At 48.2% G+C, this 25,405-nt stretch overlaps 7 protein-coding genes across 7 annotated transcripts; 4 read left to right on the top strand and 3 right to left on the bottom strand.

The window, feature by feature from the left end:
- The first annotated feature begins 51 nt into the window (after nt 1–51).
- On the top strand, nt 52–1,068 carry GGI43DRAFT_285489 (uncharacterized protein). The gene has a single exon (XM_083201293.1). The coding sequence runs from the start codon at nt 262–264 to the stop codon at nt 904–906; it is 645 nt and encodes a 214-aa protein (XP_083063182.1). The 5' UTR covers nt 52–261; the 3' UTR covers nt 907–1,068.
- On the bottom strand, nt 954–2,364 carry GGI43DRAFT_285364 (tRNA(His) guanylyltransferase). Its single transcript, XM_083201291.1, has 8 exons — nt 2,247–2,364; nt 2,100–2,189; nt 1,908–2,039; nt 1,806–1,850; nt 1,578–1,750; nt 1,441–1,529; nt 1,288–1,392; nt 954–1,235 (listed from the first exon to the last, which is right to left on the bottom strand). The coding sequence occupies exons 1-8, from the start codon at nt 2,258–2,260 to the stop codon at nt 1,002–1,004; spliced, it is 882 nt and encodes a 293-aa protein (XP_083063181.1). The 5' UTR covers nt 2,261–2,364; the 3' UTR covers nt 954–1,001.
- A 68-nt stretch (nt 2,365–2,432) lies between these two features.
- Nucleotides 2,433–4,387, top strand: GGI43DRAFT_397731 (WD40-repeat-containing domain protein). Its single transcript, XM_083205148.1, has 2 exons — nt 2,433–2,974; nt 3,044–4,387. Exons 1-2 carry the CDS (start codon nt 2,616–2,618, stop codon nt 4,095–4,097), a joined length of 1,413 nt encoding a protein of 470 aa, XP_083063180.1. The 5' UTR covers nt 2,433–2,615; the 3' UTR covers nt 4,098–4,387.
- A 193-nt stretch (nt 4,388–4,580) lies between these two features.
- GGI43DRAFT_397728 (DNA-directed RNA polymerase II subunit RPB1) lies at nt 4,581–11,100 on the top strand. Its single transcript, XM_083205147.1, has 3 exons — nt 4,581–5,373; nt 5,435–10,320; nt 10,393–11,100. Exons 1-3 carry the CDS (start codon nt 5,017–5,019, stop codon nt 10,418–10,420), a joined length of 5,271 nt encoding a protein of 1,756 aa, XP_083063179.1. The 5' UTR covers nt 4,581–5,016; the 3' UTR covers nt 10,421–11,100.
- Nucleotides 11,101–11,288: 188 nt separating this feature from the next.
- On the top strand, nt 11,289–12,688 carry GGI43DRAFT_397727 (uncharacterized protein). Its single transcript, XM_083205146.1, has one exon. It carries the CDS (start codon nt 11,584–11,586, stop codon nt 12,433–12,435), a length of 852 nt encoding a protein of 283 aa, XP_083063178.1. The 5' UTR covers nt 11,289–11,583; the 3' UTR covers nt 12,436–12,688.
- Nucleotides 12,689–17,403: 4,715 nt separating this feature from the next.
- On the bottom strand, nt 17,404–18,414 carry GGI43DRAFT_397724 (uncharacterized protein). Its single transcript, XM_083205145.1, has one exon. The coding sequence runs from the start codon at nt 18,366–18,368 to the stop codon at nt 17,892–17,894; it is 477 nt and encodes a 158-aa protein (XP_083063177.1). The 5' UTR covers nt 18,369–18,414; the 3' UTR covers nt 17,404–17,891.
- A 5,659-nt stretch (nt 18,415–24,073) lies between these two features.
- Nucleotides 24,074–24,406, bottom strand: GGI43DRAFT_381041 (uncharacterized protein; the record flags this gene model as incomplete). Its single annotated transcript, XM_083203063.1, has 1 exon — nt 24,074–24,406. One exon carries the CDS (start codon nt 24,404–24,406, stop codon nt 24,074–24,076), a length of 333 nt encoding a protein of 110 aa, XP_083063176.1.
- Nucleotides 24,407–25,405: the final 999 nt, after the last annotated feature.

Genomic DNA, 25,405 nt, shown 5'->3' with positions numbered 1-25,405 from the left:
TAAGAACTATTCCTGCGTACCACTGCCAACAGGGGTCTCTTTATCCAGGTTAGCGTGTCCGATAAGCGCTGATAGGCATTAGCCCCGCTAGAAAAATTACCATTTTCTTTAAGCAGCCAACCATGAGTGCTGTCTGAAGGGTAACAATTCTTGCTCCCAATTGTTGAATATTATGTCGCGTTGTCGCCAGCGGTAGAACCACCTTTATTCTCTCCTTCTATTTTCGAGCACAGTAGTGTTGCTGTATATTATTCTGATACGATGGATGCGCACGCGCTTCTTTCCGCCCAAGGCTGGCGAGGAACTGGCCATTCTCTACACAAGACAGACGATGCAATTGGCCTCGCAAAACCTCTATTGCTAAATCGCAAGACCAACACCAAGGGCCTTGGCAACACAAAACATTTTACAAGCGACATGTGGTGGATGAACGCCTTTGATGAGCAATTGAAAGGCCTCGATACCTCCAAGAAGGGCCAAGTCGTGCAAACCGTCAAGACGGGCAAGCTCAACGCGCTGGATCGCGGAAACGTTTCAAAATACTCAGTCTACGCTTCCTTTGTACGAGGCGGGTTTCTCGAAGGAACACTCAGTGTAGAAACGACGACAGATGATTCGACAAGCAGCGATTCGGAGAAGAGCGACGATAAGAAAACAGAGGCGAAAGCCACAAAACCCAAGAAAGAAAGCAAAGAGGAGAAGAGAGTTCGAAAAGAAGAGAAGAAGAAGCGAAAAGAGGCACGAGCCCTGAGAAGAGCGGCGAAGGCTGAAAGAAGGTTGAGGAGAGCTGAGGCGAAGAAAGATACGTCCGACTCTAGTAGTAGTGGGAAGGAAGACAAACTCCTCAGACGTGCCCGGAAAGAGGAAAAGCGCAAGCGAAAAGAATTAAAGAAGGAGAAAAATTAATAGGGATACTAGAATAGGGGGGTCATATACGGCGCATTAGCAGGGAGTTTTGTTTCTTTTTTTCAAACGCAAGGGATACCCAAATAGAGAGCGTTTCAAGTTTGTATTTCTTTGGATGGATTGGCCGGTCGGCCAGGCTTGCCAGATAGAATCCAAGGCCGCTTGTCCCAAAACTCATCCCTGATGATATCCAAGTGCTCCACCACCACTTTTGCTTTGGCTCTGCGCTTCTTATCCTTTTCGGCTTGTGATTTTGACTGTACTACCGGCTCCGCTAGGGCGTCTGCTGCCGCAGCTTCATTATGACTGCCAGGCTCGACTAGTTCATACTACAAACGTCAGTTCTAAATGCAACCAATTCTGATATGGTCTGAATCTCACATCTCTGAATATTATGCTCCCCTTTTTGAAAAACTCCGGTTCATTATTATAGTTGATCTTGAAGCGAGAAAACAGTATTTCATTCTTGTCAGCAGCCAGTGTTCCCTGATAGCACGTTAGTATGAATCCATAACAATACAAGGGGGTGCGTACAGCAAGTGTTTTCTCTGCCTCTTTGTTATCAAGTCCTCCCAGCTGTATTAGTTTCCAAAAGGCCGTATTGTATAAGTTGTTGATATGACCTACTCAATTAGCACAAGTTTCATACCATCTTACCAATGTCAACTTACAATCAGCCTGTCTCCAACTCATGTAGTCACGGAGGTTCTGTACTGTTGGATAGCAGACAGCTCGGCCATCAAATGTCGGAAGAGGAAATGAGAGCGGAGTGTCCGGAAAGTATGTCGACCAGAGATAGACATAATTTGCCGTAAATGTTGAAACAACGGTGCTAACGAGTTTGCTGCAAGTTCTTAGCTGGTGCGGAATGCAGGGTAGGTCAGGTTTCTGTCTCGCACCTTTCTCTCCTCTCAAAGAGGTTGCATGTCTTATGAAAGACGAAGCTAAGCTGCGTTAGTTTGGAGAATATTTTGAGTTTCCGGTGAAAGGGGGAATAGTACCTGTATTCATCGCTAACTCCGTATGCAATAGTGATCTCCGGTAAATCAGTCACAACCGCCTTGGCCGCTGCATTCATAAGATCAAGCGCTCGCTTGTCATTTGGCTTTTCGAATTCATATTTGGCGCACATTCTTGAATGAAACTGTTAGAAACCACCACGGACATCATTCTGTTTTATTTTGCGCCTTTACTTGGTAAATCCTCTCCCATCTATGCGCACTACGATCCAAGTATTGGGCATGAGGGAGTCTGGCTGCTCAAAATTTCGAACATATTCAAATCTAGAATAACCCTCGGTTAGTTAGCCAAACAGGAGCCATGGGATTGGAGCACCATACTTTGAGTTCGCCATCTTGAGAATCGAGTTAACGCGTCTCAGCTTTTGTCAAAGAAAAGCTTGTACTCCTATGACTGTTACAGCGAGATATCGAATCTACTGTACGATTTACTTGTGCGTCATGCTAGCGCATCCCCGCAGTGGAGCATTTCCAGCTTCTCAACACATTAGACTCACGCCTCGAGATGGAATATTAGATGCACCCCTCGTGTGGCGCATAGGCTGCACTCTGGGCAACTTTTCGTCAGCCTTGCAGGAGAGAGACCCTTCTTCGCTCAGGCGTTTGGAGCTCCTCGCAGCCTTGTCGCGTTTCCCCAACTACCATGCCGTTCTGCCACTCTCGAAAGGCCCCAGCCCTGTTACCGCGACGATGAATCTCCTTCTTTCAGATGACTACCTCCTCCAGGATTACCCTGAGAGCATGACCAGCACGATCCGATCCGGCCATGCGACGATGCTGAGGTTTAACCGCAAGGGCGACTACCTTGCTTCCGGACGAGTAGACGGAACTGTCGTTGTCTGGGATCTGGAGACAATGGGCGTCGCCCGAAAGATGAGAGGGCATAATAAGAGCATTACGTTCCTCAGCTGGTCAAAATGTGGACGGTATCTGCTCTCAACATGCCAAGGCTGGAAAGCCATACTCTGGGATCTGGAGACTGGGCACCGACACCGAGAGGTGCGCTTTCGTGCCCCTGCCTACATGGCTGAGCTCCATCCCTGGAACCAGTATGTGTATTCCAGATTTCGCTAGGAAAAGTTTGCTCTTTTGTGCCATTGACTCACGTGTTCATCTAGCAATATCTTTGTCGCGTCTCTATTTGAAGAGCAGCCGCTACTCGTCGATATCTCGGAACCGGTCGATGTCAAGCACGTTCTCCCGTCTGCACCAAAGCGATCAAATACTGAGAACGATGCTGCTCTTAAAGAGAAGCAAGCAAAAGAAGATGCCAAGCAGATGACGACGTCTGCCATTTGGACCGCGACAGGCGATCACATTATCGCCGGGACAAGTAAAGGCAAATTAAATATTATCGATGCTAAGACGCTCGAAATCATATACTCAGAAAAAATATGCACAGGAGTTATCACGACGATGCGAATAACGGGGTCTGGCCGAGATCTACTGGTGAATTCACAGGACCGCATCATCCGCACTTTTCGAATACCCAATCTTTCAGTGGAGGACCTCGACCCAGATACGATACAGCTGCCCCTCGAACACAAATTTCAAGACGTCGTCAACAAGCTGTCTTGGAATCATGTCACATTTAGCGCTACGGGCGAATACGTGGCCGCATCTACCTACAATAATCACGAGCTCTACGTTTGGGAAAGAAACCATGGCAGTTTAGTCTGCATGCTCAAAGATCCGAAAGAGGAACAGGGCGTTATCGAGTGGCATCCTTCTCGCCCTCTCTTGGCAGCCTGTGGCTTGGAAACCGGCCGCATATATATTTGGTCCGTCATCAGCCCTCAAAAGTGGTCGGCGCTGGCGCCAGACTTTGCCGAGGTCGAAGAGAATGTAGAGTACATGGAGCGAGAGGACGAGTTCGACATATATGCGCAAGAAGAAATTCATAGAAGGCGACTTGACGCCGAGGATGAGGATGTAGATGTCCTCGCGACTGATCCCACCAAGGAGGAAGATGGTTTGGATAATTTTCGCATGCCCATTCTATTTAACCTGGGCGAGAGCGATAGCGAGGACGAATTTGTTGCAGTTTCGACTGGAACTATGCGGCGGAGGAGCCCTGGAGAAAGTCAAGCGGACTTGAGCGCCGGAGCAGAGTCGTCTGCCCCTGTGCGTAAGAAGGGAGGTGCTAGGGGAGGAAGAAGTAAGAAGAAGTAGTAATAGATGTTCGAAGCTTAACGGAATAGCATCGATTCTTTATGCCTTGTATGTATGCATTGCCCCGTATCAGTAAAAGTGACAGGGATAGGTAAATCATAAATCATGCGTGGCAGTAATAATGACGCGAGAGATAGAGAAAACATACGAGGCGCAGAGCTCCAAATACACAGCATTGGATGTGAGGCTAATGTGAAACCTAGGTCAATTGAGTCACGCCGGTGCGATGTACTTCGTTGGGGTGGAGCGTGATCAAGATTCGAGGTTGACAAAATTATGGTGAATTTTCCCTAGCAAAAACTGAGCAGATAGCTCGAAATTTTATTGTTCCAATATTCTCCTGCCCACGGTGTGGCGCAAAGCGTACATTAATAAGCTTTGGCCTGAGGCACCAAAAGCTGCGGGTGCAAGGAGGTGGTTGGTCCGTAAAGGCTTAGCGGCATCGAAGCACGCCTCACGTCCAGAACTTTCAGGCTTCTTCTTACTACTTGTCTTGCCTCGACCACGACAAAACTTTGCCCACGGCCCAAAGTCATCACCAAGCGTGTCGGGCATCGAGTCTGGCACCTGGAATCCCGTCGAGAACTACGATCCGAGACGCCGACCTGCGATTTACGTGTTCATACGGCCTCAGAGCTGGTGGCGACGGGGGAGACCTGCCGTGAGGTTCTCCTGGGCCTGTTGGCCAGGACTGACGATCGAGAGAGCGTCATCTCTTGGCGATTGACAACCGCTTTTGTCATCGATTTTCCGATTTATTGCGATTAGAAATTGTCACTTCTTGCGATTTCTCCGTGTTTTTTCTCGACGCATTGCTCTTTGACCGCGATTACGAGGCGCGTGCTGCGTTTACCGCCCTCACCGATCCTTTTTAGCAGTTTTACGGTTATTCGATTGGAAATTCATCAAATTTTCGAAAATGGCGAACCTTTACTTTACCCACTCGAGCGCACCGCTCAAGACGGTGCAGGAGATTCAATTCGGACTCCTATCTCCCGAAGAGATCAAGAGTATGAGTGTGGCGCACATTCTGTACCCCGAAACGATGGAGGAAGGCGGCACGAAGCCACGCGACGGTGGTCTCAATGACCCTCTTCTCGGTTCGATCGATCGACAGTTCAAGTGCAAGACTTGTACACAAGCTATGGGCGAGTGTCCCGGTCATTTTGGACACATTGAACTGGCAAAGCCCGTGTACCACCCTGGCTTCATCAAGAAAGTCAAGAAGATCCTGGAAATTGTCTGCCACAACTGTAGTAAAGTGCTGGCTGATGAAGTTGGTCTTCTCTTTTCCATGAAGCCTTTGCCTCACTGGATGCTAACCTGAAATCTACCAGAGTGATCCTGAGTTTGTTGCGGCAATCAATACTCGAGATGCAAAGCTCCGTTTCAAGCGGGTATGGGCTGTCTGCAAGAAAAAGCGGAGATGCGAGAATGAGGATCGGACAGACAAGAACAAGGACGAAGAGTTTGCGCCTGGCATGAAGCCCGCGCTCGTTGAAAGCCACGGCGGCTGCGGCAATGTACAACCCCAAGTACGGCAGGTTGCCCTTCAACTGAAGGCAGCCTTCGAGGTAGCTCAAGAGGATGGCCCCAAGAGGAAAGAAACGGCTCCCATCACCCCTGAGATGGCCCATAGCATCCTTCGCCGCATTTCTGAAAGGGACCTTGTCAACATGGGTCTTAATTCGGATTATGCCCGTCCGGAATGGATGATCATCACCGTGCTCCCTGTCCCCCCGCCTCCAGTTCGTCCTTCTATTTCCATGGATGGTACTGGAACCGGTATGCGGAACGAAGATGATTTGACCTACAAGCTCGGAGATATTATCCGCGCCAACGGTAATGTCAAGCAAGCTATTCGTGAGGGCTCGCCGCAGCATATCGCGCGAGATTTCGAAGAGTTGCTCCAATACCACGTTGCAACCTACATGGACAACGATATTGCCGGCCAGCCTCGTGCTCTGCAGAAGAGTGGTCGTCCCGTCAAGGCAATTCGTGCCCGTCTTAAGGGTAAGGAAGGTCGTCTGAGAGGTAACTTGATGGGAAAGCGTGTCGATTTTTCCGCTCGTACTGTCATCACGGGAGATGCCAACCTGTCTTTACACGAAGTCGGAGTTCCTCGCAGCATTGCCAGGACCCTGACTTATCCTGAGACGGTAACGCCGTACAATATCGGCAAGCTCCATCAGCTGGTCGAGAACGGTCCTAACGAGCATCCTGGTGCCAAGTATGTTATCAGGTCTGATGGTACCCGTATTGATTTGCGACACCACAGACGTGCAGCTCAAATCTCACTGGAGTATGGTTGGAAGGTTGAGCGTCACTTAATGGACGGTGACTATATCATCTTCAACCGTCAGCCTTCGCTGCACAAGGAATCCATGATGGGACATCGTGTTCGAGTTATGCCTTACTCTACTTTCCGGCTCAATCTGTCTGTTACGTCCCCTTACAACGCCGATTTCGACGGTGATGAGATGAATCTTCACGTTCCCCAGAGTGAAGAGACTCGTGCCGAAGTCAAAGAACTGTGTCTGGTCCCCAACAACATTGTCTCACCTCAGAAAAACGGTCCTTTGATGGGTATTGTCCAGGACTCTCTTGCGGGTGCTTACAAGATTTGCCGACGTGATACTTTCCTTGATAAGAATCAGGTCATGAATCTCATGCTTTGGGTTCCCAACTGGGATGGTATTATTCCCCAGCCTGCTATTCTCAAGCCGAGGCCCCGATGGACCGGCAAGCAGATCATTAGTATGGTAATTCCTAAGGAAATCAGTCTGCATGCCCCTGAAGACAAAGCCGACAACCCCCTTAAGGATACTGGACTGCTGATCCAAGCTGGCGAGCTGATCTATGGTCTCATGAAGAAGAAGAACATTGGTTCTGCCTCAGGTGGTGTCATCCACCTGTGTTACAATGAACTGGGTCCAGAAGGTGCCATGGCGTTCCTTAACGGTGTTCAGCAAGTGGTTGCCTACTGGCTCTTGCAAGAGGGTCACAGTATTGGTATTGGTGACACCATTCCGGATAAGCAGACAATTGAAAAGGTCCAAGTGCATATTGACACACAAAAGGCTGAAGTCGCCAAACTTACGGCTCAGGCCACTGCCAATGAGCTGGAGGCTTTGCCTGGTATGAATGTTCGAGCTACGTTTGAGAACAAGGTGTCTATGGCTTTGAACATGGCTCGTGATCAGGCTGGTACAACAACGCAGAAGAGTTTGAAGGATTCCAACAACGCTGTTACCATGGCTGAGTCCGGTTCCAAGGGTTCATCCATCAATATCTCTCAAATGACAGCGCTTGTCGGACAGCAGATTGTCGAAGGAAAGCGTATTCCATTTGGCTTCAAGTACCGAACGCTGCCCCATTTCACCAAAGACGATTACTCTCCCGAGGCTCGCGGCTTTGTAGAGAACTCGTATCTTCGTGGTCTTACCCCGTCAGAATTCTTCTTCCATGCCATGGCTGGTCGTGAAGGTCTTATTGATACTGCTGTCAAAACAGCTGAGACTGGTTACATTCAGAGACGTCTTGTCAAGGCTCTTGAAGATCTCAATGCTCAGTACGATGGAACCGTCCGTAACTCTTTGGGTGATATCATTCAATTCCTTTACGGTGAGGATGGTCTTGATGCTATGTGCATTGAAAAGCAAAAGCTTGGTATTTTGAAGATGTCGGATGAGGCCTTCGAGAAGAAATATCGCCTTGATCTGGCCAATCCCCCTGATTGGTTCAGGAAGGACTACGAGTATGGCAATGAGTTGACCGGTGACAAGGCTTCTATGGCTCTTCTTGATGAGGAGTGGGATGCGCTGGTTGCTGATCGTCGTGAGGTACGACATATCAACCGTTCAAAGATGGGTGAAGAGGGCATGCAGCTTCCACTGAATATTGGGCGAATGATTGAGACTGCCAAACGTGTGTTCAACGTCAAGGCGAATGACAGGAGCAACTTGAGACCTTCTGATGTCATTCCCGTTGTGAGAGACGTTATCAGCAAACTGAAAATTGTTCGAGGTGAAGATCCGATTTCCAAGGAAGCAGATGCAAGCGCTACTATTCTTTTCAAATCACTTCTTCGTTCTCGACTTGCCTTCAAAGAGGTAGTCAAGGAGCACCGCCTGAACAAACTCGCATTTGACCATGTGCTCGGCGAACTTCAAAACAGATGGGATCGGTCATTCGTTAACCCTGGTGAAATGGTTGGTGTCCTTGCGGCTCAGTCCATTGGTGAACCCGCCACCCAGATGACGCTGAATACTTTCCATTTTGCTGGTGTGTCTTCCAAGAACGTCACGCTCGGTGTACCACGTTTGAAGGAAATTCTCAACCTTGCCAAGAACATCAAGACACCTGGCATGGCGGTTTATTTGGATACTCCCTTGGCCAAGCAGGAGCAAGCGAAGAAGCTGCGAAGTTTGGTCGAGTACACCAACCTCCGATCGATTACATCAGTCACAGAAATCTACTATGATCCGGATGTCCAGTCTACAACCATTCCAGAGGATGTCGATATGGTCGAGTCCTACTTCTTGATTCCGGATGACAGCCAAGATACCATTGATCAGCAGTCCAGATGGCTCCTGCGTATCACACTTGACAGACAAAAATTGCTTGACAAGGAAATTAAGATCGACGACGTTGCTCAGCGAATCAAGGAGGAATATCCTAACGATTTGGCCGTTATTTTCAGCGACAACAATGCTGATGAACAAGTGATCCGTATTCGTACTGTTCGCGCCGGCGATGAAAAGGATGATGATGGCGAGAAGAAGATTGAAGATGATGTGATGCTCAAGCGTCTCGAAGCCCATCTTCTGGACACACTGACACTGCGTGGTGTGCCTGGCGTTGAGAAGGCCTTCTTGACCAAGGGTACCCGTCTTGTTGAGGCGGCTGATGGATCTGAGCTTGCACTCAAGGACGATCCTCGATGCACTGAGTGGTACCTGGATACCAGTGGTTCAGCCCTCCGTGAGGTCTTGGCTGTGCCCGGAGTTGATCCCACTCGAACCTACACCAACGACCTCTGGCAGGTTATTGAAGTATTCGGCATTGAAGGTACTCGAGCTGCCTTGGTGAAGGAGTTGACGGCTGTTTTGGCCTTTGACGGCTCTTATGTCAACCATCGACATATTGCTCTGCTGTGTGATGTGATGACTTACCGAGGAAGCATATCTGCTGTCACTCGACACGGTATTAACCGAGCAGATACTGGTGCGCTCATGCGTTGCTCATTCGAGGAGACAGTTGAAATTCTTCTGGAGGCGGCTGCTACTGGTGAGCTTGATGACTGCCGTGGCATTTCTGAGAACGTTATGCTCGGCCAGATGGCTCCTATGGGCACTGGACACTTTGACGTCTTCTTGGATCCGAAGATGCTGGAAACAGTCATTTCGGACAACTCTCGCATGGGCCTCATGCCAGGCATGCCTGTCAAGGAGGGAGACGTCGAGGGTGCGGCTACGCCCTACGATACAGGATCTCCCATGGGCGATTCCGGCTATCTCAGCCTCAACTCTCCTGCCGCAGGAAACTTCTCTCCCATCCAAGGTGCAGGTTCGGAGACACCAGCTGGATTTGGAACGGAGTATGGTGGTGGTGGCTTTGGCGGTATTGGCTCAATGAGCCCTTACTCAATGCGTGGAGCGACGAGCCCCTTCAGCACTTCTCCCACATCACCGTTCAGTTCAGGCATGGGTGGATACTCTCCTTCATCACCCAATACTGGGTACTCCCCTACATCTCCCATGATCGATGGTGGAATGGGCCGATATGCGTCATCTCCCTCATTCAGTCCTTCTTCGCCATCCTTCTCGCCTACTTCGCCGATGCTGCGACCGACAAGCCCTGCCAGCCCCAACTACAGCCCAACGTCGCCAAGCTACTCGCCTGCATCGCCTTCGTCGCCGAGACACTACTCGCCCACGTCGCCAGCGCAGTTCAACTCTCCCACTTCACCCAGCTATTCGCCTGCTAGTCCCAACTATAGCCCTGCCTCTCCTAATTTGCATGGTCCAGGCGCTACTTCTCCATCATATTCTCCTGCCTCCCCTTCGTGGTCTCCGACATCTCCAGAGGCTTACTCGCCTACGAGTCCAAGCTTCTCCAAGAGTCCTGGGTCGCAACAGTCTCCAACTAGCCCCAGTTACTCGCCCACTTCCCCATCATTTTCTCCTCGGACACCTGGTCCAGGAGCTTCAGGCAACCAATAGTAAGTCATGCTCAGATAACTTTTGATGAAAAAAGTATTATTCATTATGAACATTTAACTAACTTTGTGCAGTTCACCTAATTCCCCAGCTAACGATTGATTTATCTTATAATGCATACAAGGCACATTTTTTGCCTTTGGTTTTATCGATTTACCCCTTTCTTGATTTTCGCGTGTTTTTCTCTCTCTTATTGTTCTCATGGTGGAAGGCTTGTGAGGACTTCAGCATGATAGACGTTTTATGCAGGCTGTAGTAAAGCCAAAAGTGGATAAAAAAAAGAAATACCTATACTAAAAATACAAATGGTTTTGTCGATTTGCGATCCTCTCAGCATCGATATTAGAAAAGGCTGATGGCGGGTTTGCGGCTGACATGTATACTAGACGCGAAGATGAAAAGTTTTTCATAGCTATCCAGGGGATTGATAGCCCAGATTGGAATCAGATTGCAAATAAATGGAATTCGTGGGATAAAGCAATTTGCTACTGGAACGTGAACTTGAAATTGGATTTGCGTATTTTGAAAAGAATGATGCGATCCTGGCCCCAAGTGTTGTTCATGAATGCTTGATGTCCGTTTGTTTGCCATCCATTGCACATGATATGCCTGATGTTGGCTAATTTGCATCTATTTGAGAGTGTTTTTTTGCATTACTGGCGGGACAAAAGTTGAGTTTATAATACATAAGGTTTCTTGTATAATACAAGTAGACAAGTATAATTCCAGCTAAGGAAACGATACTTCTTACTCTGGTGTAGTATGAATACTATAAAAATAATGCGGCGCTTTGCCCACCATCATTTAACGTTTGGAAGTAGAAATACGAGTTTCTTCTCTCCCTTGATAAAGTCTACGAAAGTCTACGAAAATCTACTGTAAAATGTGGCTGTACACGCTACCTACCTATATAGGTAAGCATGCATGTGCTCTAAACTCCGGAAGTAAATCCCAACCTATTTATGGGAAACTTCACCCCGCCTTCTCCATCTGTGATGCACTCAATCGATGTGATCTCTGGTATGCGCTTGAGAGCAACTCTGCAATACTAGCATTTGAAATTTACCAACGGTATTTTTTTGGACCCCGGTGACTCAAGAGGAAGCCTCGGTGGCAGCCTAAGGCGTCTTTTGGCCGACGACTGGGACTTACTTAAGAGGCTGATACTCTCACAGCCGACCAACGCCAACCAACCTGTTACAACTAAGCGCCAACACAAATTCTTCGACCTTTTCTATTTTTGGCCGTTTAGGAAACATCGCAATATGTCTAACCCTCAGCCTCTGCACTTATTTGACCTCCCGGTCGACATCCTATCCCTGATCCTGCAGCCACTGCTCACTGCCCCAGATGGAGGCATCATCCCTTTGTGTCCTTGCACCGCCAGCCGAGTCAACCCCGTGCCCATCTTTCTCATTCATCCATCCCTGTACGCCATTGCCCACCCGATATTTTACGGGCCAGCAAATACATTTGTGTTGGATCTCACAGAAGGCCACGCCACCCACGTAAGGCGGTTCATAGAAAACGCCGCAGAGGATCTCCCTGGCGATTCGGAATGGAGCGGCAGACAACGGACACTGAACCATGTCCTGCTACGACACACGGGTGGACGGTTTCTCCTCCTATCGCAAGAGGCAAGACGTAAAGTGCACCGGTTGGAGATGAGAATCGACAAACTAAGAGGGTGGCTGTGGGACGATCTGGGGCTGTTCTTACAGGATATGGCTGTGAGAGGGGACCTGAGTGATTTGAACTTGTTGGTGGATTTTAGTACCGAAACGAAGGAGAGGTCCAACTCGATTGCGAGAGCTTTTCTGAGAGAGAAGAAGACGATGTTTGAGAAGCCGCCGCTAGAAGGACTGGTGAGGCTGCTGGCGGATCCAGGGATACGAATGGCGAGTCTGAGAGTTAAGGGGAGGCATGATCGAGCGTGGTGTGATTTTCACCAAGGGGGTGATTGCATTTTGAAGTCATTTTTGAGAGTCAGAGATGGCGGCGATGATGCTACGAAGAAAGAGGGCGAGGAGGTGGTAGAAATTGATTGGAGGGCGATTATAAAGATGATTGATCCGGAAGCGAAGAGGAGAGCAGTTGGATGGCACGCGGAAATATAGAGTGTCTTGTGGGTGAGATCTTTGGTGCAGATCTCTTTCGGATGAGCTGGATCTTGGGATCTTGGCCTCACGCTGGGCTCGCAAGCTATATTGTGACTTGAAATATCCATGATAATGATCAAAAAGAAAGAGCTAACAAAGTAGGAAAGCATGTGTAAGTTATAGCAGAGTGTGGTCATATGATTCAGAGTATGTGTTCTATAAATTTGATATAAGCAGTTGCCATAGCCTTTTAATCTACCGTATTTTCTAATCGTGACTCTATCTTGGGTTGCCCTGAGCAAGATTATCTCCCATAGTTCAATCTATATCTTAAGAGTTAGTTCGACGTTAGGATGCTAGAGTTGCCACTACGAAAATGGATGTTGGATATCCGGGAGGAACGTTAATTTGGCAAATGAAAAGCTTCCAGAAGTGGCACTTACAATTTCCCAAATCTTGAGTTGCCTATCAACGGTGAAATACCACTGTGATCAGACTACGGCTCAGAAGCCGTTGCATTAGACATGTTGATATACACTGGATTCCAGGAAGACTGGCCTGGAGAACGAAGGTAACTGGTAGTGGAAGAGGGCCCCTACTCGAAAAATTAGTCAGTTAATTTTTTATCTCACTTTCTTGCAAGAGAATGATAAAATGTGAACAAAAGGCGACTGGGTTGGCGGGTAGTGGCAGTAGGAAGTTATTCATTATGAAACTAGATTTTATATATCTACTGGATGCTCTATTTAGTTATCGAGCAACATTTTTACAGCGGTAGCTGGCAATGAGATAGGAAGTTGAGCCAGAAAATGACATTCCACTGCAAAATACCATTTGGAACAGCAGCTGAAGATGTCTCTACACCACACACCTTGAATTTCTCCTTGGAGTTTGTAAATTCGTAAGCATATTAAATCATTCTGTTTTCCAGTATCTCTGCAAGTTATCTGCTTGCGCTTCATGTGTATGTGAGTCAATGCTTCAATGGTCTTCTCCCCACAGCCGCGACTCACAGTTCGCCAACATTGATGTAGCAAAGGACATGAATTTTCTTCAAGAATGATCAATTTTTCCCTTTTAATTTTTTATACGTTATTTATTTGTTATCATGGAAATTCGGGCTATCGCGACGTATTGACTTACAATGGGAGCTATTAAAAGTCGCTCTCAAGTGTCACGATACACAACAGTGACGGTAAACGAGCAAACCTCACAAAAGTGAACAATGAAGAAGTGTAGAAATATCAACATCAAACTGCTTCGCTTTATCGCCAGCAGCTCCAAGGATTCCTATAATACTGCTGGCGTTCTAACTATTACCTCCGTGTAAACGAGCACGACTGCAATCCCCAAGCTTCACAAGAATCCCATTTGTATCTCAAGTCCGGCAACTCCTAATTCAAAGCCTTAAGAATCTCAGTTTGCCACACTAATCGCACGTATAGAATCAATCCATTTGTCTAGAGCCTGTCAAAGCTAGCTCCCTATCACAGAATGCCCCGTTCTAGCAGATGCAACTCAACCCGAAGCGGCTCCTCTATAGAATCTGACCGTTCTCGTGAAGAGAAGCCTAATCCTACCTGTGAAGATTGCAACGGCACTGGCTGGTTTAGACTATCAACTGAAGAGAGAGTCCGTGTAGCCTGCAATGTTTGTCATGGACGGTGTTGGGTCTACTGCTGTCAGGGCCCCTCTATCCACTGCGTGTATTGCAACGGCGGAAGACCGCGCCGGATTGCTTGCTGCCGCTGTCAGGGTCAGGGCAATATAATAGTGGTCAAGACTAGGTACAGAGATGAACAATGCCTATGTGGGTACTAGCTGGAATGTCGTAGGGAGCTGAGCTGAGCTGAGCTTTACTATCTACTTGCCCTATAATTTTTGTCCTGGAACCCCCCTGTATCATTCTATATTGCAATATCTGTGGCTGGCCTGCTGGATATCATATGATTTGTTACTGCCAAAACTAATAAACGTATTGGAGGGGCAATGCTAGTAAGGGGAAAGAATGGAGACAAGATGTCATCGGACATTATATGGAATTGAGTTGATGGTGGTTCCTATTTTTAGGGCTCCATAGATCTGCCTTTTGTAATGAAAGCAGGATAAAACAATGAAAACGCTGTGTTAAATTCGAATCAACTACGTGTGAATACTTGATAAGGTTTAGCATATTGTAGTGTAATGGATAAACTTCCAGTGGCTGGTGACAGGTCTGATTCTTACTCAGCTGATACACGATAAATTGACTTCATGAACCTCATAGCGCTGATACAACTGAAAATATTAATGTATGGCTTCTTATTCTGTTGAATTGCTGTCATAGATGTCCTTTTAGAGCATATGTAGCAAAGCCACTGCAGAGAAGATAGCCGGCTGAGCAAGGTAAAGCGGACATGCAAGGTAAGCGGTCAGCTGAACATGGTGCACTCGCATACATGCAGCATACTTGCATAATAGGGCTCTAAGGATTTTCGGTGATGTCAGCGCCACTGGGAGGGCTCACTCCGTCCAATCCAGCGGCGTTTGAGAGAAATAACGACTCATTTGAAGAAAGCGCTTACAACCCGTGGCGACGACGAATCAGATATCAACAAATAGCACTCTGTACTACTGTATTACTGGAATCTCTGGGCTAACAGGATAGCCGGAGATAGTCAACACGATTTTGTGCAACTAGCCAGCGCGACTAGCAAGGATAACGGGTCAAGGCTTAAGGGCTAAGCTTGGTCATAGCTTCTATGCTCTTTAGATCTCATGTGGGGGCTTTTGGTTGGATCTGATCAGGGCCCTGTCTTAAGGCATCCGTTGAATGCACGCAGTACATTGCTGTAGATGTGATTCGGCGATGGTGAAGAGGAGGGACCACGACATGACGGAGTGCTCGGCAATGCTCGGTATTGCCGTTTGTGTGCAATTGTTGCCTCATTTCGTCATCTACTAGCCGTTGTCTACGATGGATGCTTCAAATGAAATAGTAATACATGGTAAGTGAGATCGAATACTGGCTGAGTGTGAGTAAGCTAGGGACCTACTAAAGATGGAAGACGCCCAAATCTAGGTAGCATCTATTTAGGTAGGTGCAGGTACCTACGATCATGTACAGAGGGCTTGGCTTGGGTCTAACTCCTGCCAATGCTTGCACAACGTGCCTGCCTCGTTCACATCTGCTGGCCCGCCGCCCCTTCCTCGGTTATAGCGACGGAGACTTGGCAGCTGCTAGGCTGTGCTAGTACCTGAAAGTGTGTGCAGCTACATTGGATTTTCTTCTGGCCAATATCAACAAAACAAAACCTCAGCAGTGCTCAGCCCGGACAATCTCCAGAATATCTCGCTGTATGTGGGTATAGCTTCTAACAGCTACAGACGCCACACTGCTCTAAACTCCTCCAGCGCTGGGATTTCTTGCCATAATCTCCATATCTTGATCCATACGGAGATACTACTAACCCCTTGGAATTTCAGTCCCATAATACGTATCCAACAAGCGTTACTCGCCATCTACTCCCCCTCCTCGCTCATTCACCGCAAGTTTGCAATGTAGCGGCCGTGTACTCGCTAGCCGTACAGCGAGACGGCCGTTTCGGCCTACCTGAACTCCGTAACTAGGCATAACTGCCACTGTTATTGGCTGGATGCGCCAGAGCCAAAGTAGGTACACAAGGCTTTTACAAAGCAGGGAGGCGATGCCAAGCACAATGAGAAATGAACGAGGGAGGGAAAAAAGCGAGAGCAGAGACAGGAGCACAAGGCGTGGGGGTTGTCATTCTCCCCGCACTGAAGCTGCTTCTCACTGGCCACTAAATGATGAAAACAGCCACTAGAATGTTGCGGTTGGTAGCTCAGCTTTAGGTTATTATTATTCGTATTATAATCCCGTCAGCAAGAAAAAAAAGAAAAAAAAAAAAAAAAAAAAAAAAAAGAGCAACAACAGCGAGAGCGACAAAAGGCAGCTCGGAAAATTTCGCTGCTCGGAAAACATCGCTGTTCGGAGAGAAAAACTTTTACAGTATCTCCTTGTGGAAATACAGTAAGAATGATGAAACGGTTTCCCCCCCTCGCCCCCTGCAGGCGAAAAGAGGCCTTGCGCAGCTTGCACATACATGGACATGGACATGGACATGCTACAGTATGCTCGCAACTACTCCGAGCAGGTACATGCTATCAGGGTCCAGAGCCTTCCCTGCATGTCGCACATCCCAACGCCTCGGGAATCAGGCCTGGCCTCGGCATACGGTAGCCTTTTCTAGCCGTGGCGCACCACCCCATCTTCCCAGATCATGCTATGCTTGCATAAAAAACAAACGACTTCTTCCACTATACCCGTAACTGGAAGAAAAAAAAAATTCTTTCAATTCATTCTATCCTTGTGTAGGACAATTATACTTAGCACACGGGACACTATTGATTTTTACTTTTCTTGCCTCTTCCGGCTATCACCGGCGACGGGCGAGTGGAAGAGCCGGAACCGATTGTGATGTTTTCTATGGAGTAACACGAGTAATAATAGTCCGTGGAGCTCTCTGGGGACTCTATCGCAGGCGTATTAGTGAGCAGCTGAGAACAAGCACCCCCCTGGAATATGCCTCTTTGTCAATAGCACATCATCGATGGTACCTAGTAGAAGCACAGAGCAATTTGTATATTCATAATCAGTCCTACAATTGCTACAGTACGGACAACGCACGGATTTATTATCCCCGCCAAGCTGCCTCGTCACCGTGTCTCACTCTAAAGTGATACAGAATTCAAAGTTAGAGACAAAAAAAAAAAACTCCCTGGACTTGGCCTCAGACACTGCATTTCAAGCTTAAACTGACATTTGCTGTCTTCCCACCAACAGCATCGCCCCAGCAGAGACATCATCCCCCACGTAGAACAGGATGCGTCGGCACTGCCGCAAAAAAGGATCAAGGCAGCAGGTCACAGGTTTGATCGTAGTAGTACATAGTAATACGTAGTAATACGGAGTAGTAGATGTGATGTGTTCTTGAAATTTCTGGTGTATTGTCACTGCATATCTTGCTAAGCCAATTTGCTCCAAGATCTGCCTCTTGTAGTACAATCTTCTAGACTAAGTGTTACCCAAAATAGGCCTTACATGGCGCTTGTCAAACTGTTACATTCTTTTCCCAGTCAATTGGCCAAACAGTAAGAAAAAAAAAAGAGAAAAATCCAAGCCGCTCAATCGATCCATCCATCCCGTTCATTCCATAAAATGATGTGCCAAGCCAAGCATGCGAGACGCTAAGCAGAGGCGCCAAATGCCAACGGAGAGTAAATCTTCCCTCGACTCATTTCCTGCAGCTTTTTGATAGCGGGTTGGACTTGTTTTGTGTGTGTGTGTCACCGAAAACTTTTTTTTAGTATAATGATAACAGTAGCTTCGCTCGCTCCATTCCTTGTAGATAGAGAAAAATAAAAATGATCACGCTAATTTTCAGATGTGTTTGTGTTGGTTGCCCTTAGCTGTCTTAAGGGGAGTTGGGAATGTCGTGGAAGTCGTCCTTGTGATCACCCTCGTGCTCGCCCCAGTAGACGGGTCCCAGCTTCAGCACTCTGAAGCCGGTTGTGGAGCCGGAGGAAGAGCGTCGCCTCTCGGGGATGATGGCAGCGCGGCTGGAGGGCATCTGAGGATAAGAAGAAGAGGTGGCCGGTGCGAGTGAGAGGAAAGAGGATGGTGCCATCTCAGGAGAAGGAGGAGAGGCTGGGACGTCATAGAAGTCGTCCTTGTTCTGGCCAATGTGCTCGCCGTAGTAAACAGGGCTGAGCTTCAGAACTCGAAGGCCTGTTGGGGAGCTGATGGAGGCTCGTCGTGGTCTAATTGAGCTCTCGGTGACTGAAGGGCGTCTGTCGGGTTGTGGGTAAGAGGAAGAAGTAGTAGGTGCCAGCGAGAGGAAGAAAGAAGGTCGGCGCTCAGCCAGAGCGGCACGGGCAAAGTCCATAGACATCTTGGAAATTTTGTGTGTATGTATAAACCGGTTGGTAATAGAGAGGTGAGTGAGTGATGAGAGAGTCGTTCTTTATAAGGACACGGAAGAGCTTTCACAAGATATGTTTGCGCAAGAGAAGAGAAGAGAATCTTTGGAATTTATAGAAGGATGGAGGATTGAAGAGCAAGACCAAGAGCCGTTCCTTAGAACCAGGAGCGGATGGCGTGCTCTTTATGCTCGCAGAGCTCGGCATTGGTGTCACAGCAACTTGCTGCTCAAGGAGGTACGTACGTAACTCTAGACAGCCGCTACTGGCGCTAGGCCGTCAATCCCTACAGCACGGGGGACCCGCGCAAGATCGGGAGCGCGGATGTCGAGAGATTGTCATGGGGATGGTATAAGCACAAATACGGAGCAGCAGTATGTCATTGAGACGGGGGCTGAGACGTGGCCGAGGATCTGACGACATATTACCTCTCACTGTCTGAATTCGCCTCCCACCAGTCTCTTCCCTCAAGAGCCCAATTACACACTCCATCATGTGGACAGACGCGTTCCCACCCTCTTGGATTTCTAAAGCGGTGGCCCTCGCTGACTCGTCATTGGGCCAGAGACTGTGCTTCGCGTTGCCCGCTGCATATGTGTGAACAACAGCAGGGAACGGTTGGGCCATTCGCGTTGCTCTCATGCAAGTTCTGGTATGGCCCCCTTCCCCTAGCAGCGCCAATGATAGAGATTGTTCCCCCCACGCCAACTAGGTAGGTCTCATTTTTTCTTCCAGGTTGTTCTGTTTTTTTTTTTTTTGGCCCGGTTCTTTCGGCCTGGCGGTCTTCGCGGCAAAGCGAACTGGAGATAAGAAGCCCACGTGCGAATTTCAAACACCCCTAGCGCTGATTGGGTTTAAAGCAAGTTGCCATGTTCAGTTTGCATAAAAGCATAAAAAAAGAGCCAGAGATTTGCCGACCGACAGGGGACCGCACCATTGTCATCTTTGGGTGAGGCGGCCGGGCTTGTGATGGCCGGGAGGTTAAAGCGGTGCCACGGCGCGAGATTCAAATGTCAAAAGATGGAGTTGCAATATCACGGAAGCCGAGCTCCACTTGATGCTCGGACGGCAGTATTACAGAATTGCAAGGCGATCCGGGGTAGACACCGTAGTCCCGGCTGATGCTGGAGGCTTATTGGATACCCGTCCCGGCAGCCAAAGGGATTTTTCGGAACCGCTTGTCGGGAACATGCCAACCCCAGCGCTGCCATGTGCCTGGCCTCGGGTTCCTGTGGTGGGCCAAAGCAGATGCGGGGGAGACAAGATCTGGATTGTTTTTGAGATCTCTGGCATTCAAGGATATAAAATTTTTCTTTAATGTTTTTGGTTGTTTTGACGTTATATCCGTGCCGGATCGTGCCACTCAATTCCGATATATCTTCGTGGGACTGAGGGGTGCTTGCATTCCGAAGCTGGCCGAGTGTGGCCTCGTCGCTATGCCTAATTGACATGTGCTTGTAAAGATTGAAGTCTGCAATGACGATGAGATGAAGCAAAGTGCGGGTAGTAGCGGCGAACTTACAATTGCTGCGTTGCGGCTAAAAGCTGCCGTCAATATCAGTGACGATCACAATGAAGCACAGAGTACTCTGTATACCTAGCTGAAAGAAACTTGGAAGCTAAGCTTAGCTCACAAAGAATTATAGTTAGCGGCCATTATAGTAGCAAGTAATTTCAAGAAAAAAATGAATAAAATAATGGACAATGGGAACAAAGAGAAAGTAGTACAAGCTTATATACCTCTATGCTGCGACAAACCAGTGGACCTTGTGGCGGCGACTGAGTGATTGAGCTTATCGACAAATATATAGGCTTCGACTAATACAATATGGAAAGCTGAAGAGAGGCGATAGTGTATTCTTACAAGCGCATTGAAGCGATTTATAGATGGTATTGAATCTCACTCTCTTCAAATCTGCAATTCTCTTAGCACTGATTGTAAGTCAAGAGACATACAGACTTACTTGAGCCACTCCTTTTCGATTGTGTATGAAAAAGTTGAAGATGCCTTCATACAACGTCGCCAGTACACTATTTTCGTGGCTGGGTATCTTCTTCAGATTCGTGAATCGTGCCATATTCTTACAAATCTTGTAGAGCTTATCCTGAGGTGGCATATGGATGATACATAGTGTATCTCTCTCTTCAAATCTGCAGCCCTCTTAGCGTTGACCATAGATTAGGAGATATGGGCTTACTTGAGTCATACTTTTTTTTAATTATATAAGAGTTGGAGATGTCTTCTTATAAAGTCGCCGACATTTTGTATTCGTGACGACGTATTTTCTTGATATCCATGAACCATATCACATTTGGGAGGGAACAATCTTGCATCTGAACGTTTTCTGAACCATCAAAAAGGAAAATAAGCTTCTAATTTTTTTCTTGTTTCGGGTTGAACGTTCAAAGTTGAGCTCCCATATCTTTCGAGTGTCCTTCCAACGTTTTGGATCTCCCAGCCAACCGGCTGTCTGTGCCCGTAGCTGACAATGTGTTAGCTTAGAGCAATGCAGTATACGCATACCATCTACTTACAGCCATGAATATTTGCCCAAAATAGACGTATCTCAAAATACGTCAAAGTTTAACACGCAAGTCTGACTTCTCAAGCAGAACATCCCGTAGTTCAATTTTGATACATCGTGTACACCAACTGTTTATCCGTGGCTAAATGAACAGCTTGTCCATCACCAACCGACAATATATTTGGCAGAATAGCTGATGATAAAGTGCTGCTGTTGGTTATATCGAGTCCGTCAAAGCTTGCGTGAGCCAAATATGAGCGTACAATATTGACGTTATAGGTTGAGCTCCCCGATACACCGGCGTTGTCGTCGACTACAGAACTAAGCGGAACTTCTGATCCTTCCGTCCGGCCTTCCGAAATACGAACAGGATCATATGTAATCTACAGGCCTACATGCATGATTAGCGGTAGCAACAGACCTTGATAGGAAAGGTATGGGCCTCGGAGAAAGATTGAACGTTCCATATCATCCATCGTTCGAGAGGGGGGTGTATAAGCCACCCGCAGTGCGGATGAAGGTTTATCGGCCGAACTTCTGTTCGAATCTAACTAAATGAATCCTTCTGTTGGTGATAGATTCGCTCAAGATGCAGATTTAACCATGCACAAGGTCATTTTCTGCGGAATCAGGTCTGTAGGGTGCTTTTTGCATCGGGCCGGTCTGCCGTTCTGCCATTACTTCCTCTCTCGACTAGCTCCACGGTGGAATAGCTCAGTTCATAACGTAAAGGATATTGGTTCATTAAGCTAATCCGTTTATTGGCTCTCGGCATGCTAATCATCCAAGCATAATGGCTAGCTTGCCGTATCAATATGCCATACTTGCAGGCGTCTATTGACATGAGGTTGTCCCCTGAGCCATTCACACTCAGCTCTAAAGCCCCATTTCGGTTTAAGCTCTTCGAGCCTCAGTGGGTCGAGTTTACCGCGAGTGGTAATCGCAAGCGCTTACATCGGCCTCTGATTGGTTCCACTATTCGGGGCCCTAATAGCGTCACATTGAGATGCTCGGCATGGATGGCAACCTCAACGTAGCCGCCAAAGTGTTGCGCTTGTGGATGGAAAAAATGCTCATTGCATCTGTTGGATATCATATGGACGGGCGTTTGCGTCTCTTTAGCTGGCAATACGCGCGGTAAGCCCAGGGTTTAAAACTTTTTGTTTTGTTGGTCGTTGGTTTTCCTGAAAGGGACATTTCTGGTCTAGTCTTGCAGCTGCTCCGGCCAATGTGGGATAATACGGATAGCATCTGCATCTGCCCAAGACCATTGAGCCAGTTCCTTCCCGAAGACGTTAGAAATTCGAGACAAGTACGGCGTCGATCTAGACATGCACTGATGACATTTTTTCTGCAGCCAAGAGTATCCAGCCCCCAATATTCGATATCCTCGCAGAAGTTCCGAGGTTGGGCACGGTCTCCTTTATCCAGCCGTGATAGACGGGTATGGGGTGTGGCGATCAGATTCAAGATAGGAGGTGGTTTTCATATCAACTTTTGATCTAGCGTGTCAAATCTTTGCTCAATCCATACCTGATAGACAAGATGGTCAATCAGCCAGCTGAGTCGCAGTGATGCCAAACTGCTTCAGCTTATACTTTATAGTGCTTTAAGAGCTATAACTATGTAAGCGGCGCAAGTAACTGAGTAATTGTAAATCTAGCCAATCGTACATGTTTGTCAACAATAAGCTTAGGTAAGGAAGAATAAAACAATTGAATGGAGAGCTGATAAAGCTATTACTTCAAAGCATCAATGTGTAGTTTGTTGGTCCAGGGCCGCTATTAGCCCATGCGACACTGCCTTAGCTCATGTCTCATAAAGAAATATCAGCAGATTTCAACACAGAAACAATCACTTGACTGCTTTGAAAAGGTACTAGGGCTCAAGCTGTTGGGCAATTGTGTGTGGATATTGGATCATTGAGCCACAAGTGGAACTGGCTTTCATGGTGTAGTCCATGATTGGTATCAATATAGGAGCTTAAGGCACTTAGACCAGCGTTGGCTCCAATCCTGAGGCAATTGAATCATGTCTTGCAGGTCACGTTGAGAAAGGTACAGGTATTGCTGCGCCATTGCACGACTAGTATCTCTTGTAAGTGTCTAAGAGGCGTGTCGGCCGATCTGAGCTGATGGGAGGATCGTCTTGCTCGGAGACGGCCATGAGTTTGGCCGCGAGGCTTCAATTGCCGAGTGCGGCAATTACAGGGCCGCAGGAAGGGCCGCATTGAGTTTTGAGCGGGAAGATCGCGAGAGCCGTAGGTGAGGGATCGGTCACATCGTCGGCCGCGTCCTTGAGCTCTCCATGTGAACAATTGACCAAGCCTCTCTCAGAACCTAGAGGTGGTGTAATAAATGAGAGTGACAGACAATCGCGGCTCATAGCAATAAGTGCCTCAATGAAACTAGCAACTAATAGTACTGATAAGAGAAATTAGCAGTCACCTCCATGACGCCACAAACCTGGATAGTCTTTTTTGAGAAGCTCGGTGGTTTCGACCTTGCAGCAAGGCGGAGAACAAAGGCAGACAGCGAGTTCAGGGGGCCGTAAACGCGGCCGCGGCATGTGCTCAGCAGACTAGCAACATCGTTGTGCAGACGATCATCGGCAGTACCTCACAGGAGACTAGATAAAGGATGGGTTCATCACAACTCATTCCAGCTGCAGGTCACAGCCAACAAACGCATAGCTAGAAGAGCGGGCTATCCCGTAAACACGCCACCACCTTCATCGTGATCCCAGTCCTTGCTTGATGATATGGTAGAGACAGGCAAGCACGTCGGGCCGGAGTGGAGAAAAGCTTGATGCAATTGAGAGATTGACCGTCCTGCCAAGTCATATATGATGTCCAAGGGGGGGTGGAACAACTTGGCATGTATGCATTAGAGTCTCAGTCCGATGGTGCTGTTCCATCCTTCGCGGCACCGCCCGTGCGGATTCGTTGACCGGACGAACCTAGCAAGCGCGAGGACCAACGCAAGAAGCATGCTTGATTGTAGTACAAGCGGTAGTGGTGGTATTGGAATCAATAGAGATGGTAGGACCATGGGCTGAAAAAGCGACGTAACGCGGGCAACAATAAGCGCAGTTCCCCTCGGGCATCTAACACAGCAGCTCAAGCGACGGAAATGCAACCATGAATCCCCCTCTCAGCCACCCATCAGCGTCGTCTCTTGCGGTCCGGACTGGCCGGAATCGTCGCCGGATGACGACATAAGGTTGAGATCAGGAGAGCGAAGCCAGCCCGCTGCGCTTGTTGTTTTTCTCCTTGAGGGTGGTCCAGGGCGGTTCGTTGGCGGCCGGCGCCTCGAGATCCCTGGTGGTCGCTTGTTGTCGAAGTGTGAATGGAGGAAAAGGCTCGAGCCGCCTGCCACAGCCGCGCGTGCGGAGGCTCTTTGTCCTCCCAGGCTGACAACCTCGATCGGCTGACCAATGGCCGCAGAGGCGCGAGACCCCACCAAACCCAACTGGAAGCGCCTCATCTCGAAAGTATCTCGTATCGTCGTACAGAGTACCTGCATGGTAGCTTGGGCGGCTGTGTCTTTTTCTCTTTCTCCCGTTTGCCATAATTTGCGTCCAGAAGCGCGGCTCAGGCTGCTTTGCGCTGTTGGCGCGGCTCGTCAAAAAGCAACAGAAAATGGTGAAAGAGGGGGCTTCAGAGCGCTCATTGGCAGGCTGGGGAAATTTGGAGAGGCTCAGCTCAGGAACCCGGGACCTGGCCTAGCAGCCAATGGGCACGGGTACCTTTTATGACATGGAAGCGCGCAAAGCCACATTTCAGCCTACACCAGGCACGAAGCAGGATCTGAGCCTCGGAATCTACTTAGACGGGTTAGATGACTAATATGGGGTATGCTATGTCATTGTCTAGAGCTCCGTAGATGCGTATTGGATGGATGATGTTCAATGCTCTACTTGGTAGGTGCATGTGCCTAGGGAGGTATAGTAGATGAAGATTGGAGTCATATGCTGCACAACACCACCATTCTATCCAAAAGCTAGAACACTAATGGCTCGTCTGTAAATTAAGAGGAGTACGCATAGAGCCAAGGATTTCAACCTAGTGATAGCAATCCTGCCGTGTCGGAGTAGGATGCGGCAGAGGCTGGAAGAATATTGGACGGACTTACGAATAGACACGCTGCATGATGTGGATACACGACGTCGGATCTGGGCTGCAGCATGTTTGCGATGGAGTCGTTCCTCAGGTGCCCGTCGGACATACTCGGCCTGTCCATCGAGTACAAACGCTGTGGCGCCTGTATTACCCCATGGCAAATAAACACACTACAGGACACCACGGCAACAAAAGATCCTTGAGCCTTTCGCTCCGGCAGCCTTGACCGGGGCACTTATTGTGGATGACAATGCATATGGCCATATAGTACAGTACAATACAGCATCGTATATACGGCAGATGCTGCTGATCGCCAATGGCCTGGCTGATACAGGGTATAGACGTCGCATTGCTGCTTAGCCAG

This window comes from Trichoderma evansii, assembly GCF_050947405.1.
Source record: "Trichoderma evansii strain SZMC 28006 chromosome Unknown GGI43scaffold_4, whole genome shotgun sequence".
Classification (NCBI taxonomy): domain Eukaryota; kingdom Fungi; phylum Ascomycota; class Sordariomycetes; order Hypocreales; family Hypocreaceae; genus Trichoderma; species Trichoderma evansii.
The sequence above is the reverse complement of the archived record's forward strand: the minus strand, read 5'-3'. Positions and strand labels throughout refer to the sequence as shown.

Bases quoted from the DNA above. Each gene is read 5' to 3' on its own strand.
- GGI43DRAFT_285489 (XM_083201293.1), top strand. From the start codon at position 262: ATGGATGCGCACGCGCTTCTTTCCGCCCAAGGCTGGCGAGGAACTGGC.
- GGI43DRAFT_397728 (XM_083205147.1), top strand. From the start codon at position 5,017: ATGGCGAACCTTTACTTTACCCACTCGAGCGCACCGCTCAAGACGGTG. The intron at 5,374-5,434 runs GTTGGTCTTCTC...GAAATCTACCAG, and splicing joins GTAAAGTGCTGGCTGATGAA to AGTGATCCTGAGTTTGTTGC. The intron at 10,321-10,392 runs GTAAGTCATGCT...AACTTTGTGCAG, and splicing joins GGAGCTTCAGGCAACCAATA to TTCACCTAATTCCCCAGCTA.
- GGI43DRAFT_397727 (XM_083205146.1), top strand. From the start codon at position 11,584: ATGTCTAACCCTCAGCCTCTGCACTTATTTGACCTCCCGGTCGACATC.
- GGI43DRAFT_285364 (XM_083201291.1), bottom strand. The intron at 1,851-1,907 runs GTACTATTCCCC...AACGCAGCTTAG, and splicing joins GGAGTTAGCGATGAATACAG to CTTCGTCTTTCATAAGACAT. The intron at 1,393-1,440 runs GTACGCACCCCC...ACGTGCTATCAG, and splicing joins AGGCAGAGAAAACACTTGCT to GGAACACTGGCTGCTGACAA.
- GGI43DRAFT_397731 (XM_083205148.1), top strand. From the start codon at position 2,616: ATGAATCTCCTTCTTTCAGATGACTACCTCCTCCAGGATTACCCTGAG. The intron at 2,975-3,043 runs GTATGTGTATTC...GTGTTCATCTAG, and splicing joins GAGCTCCATCCCTGGAACCA to CAATATCTTTGTCGCGTCTC.
- GGI43DRAFT_397724 (XM_083205145.1), bottom strand. From the start codon at position 18,368: ATGTCTATGGACTTTGCCCGTGCCGCTCTGGCTGAGCGCCGACCTTCT.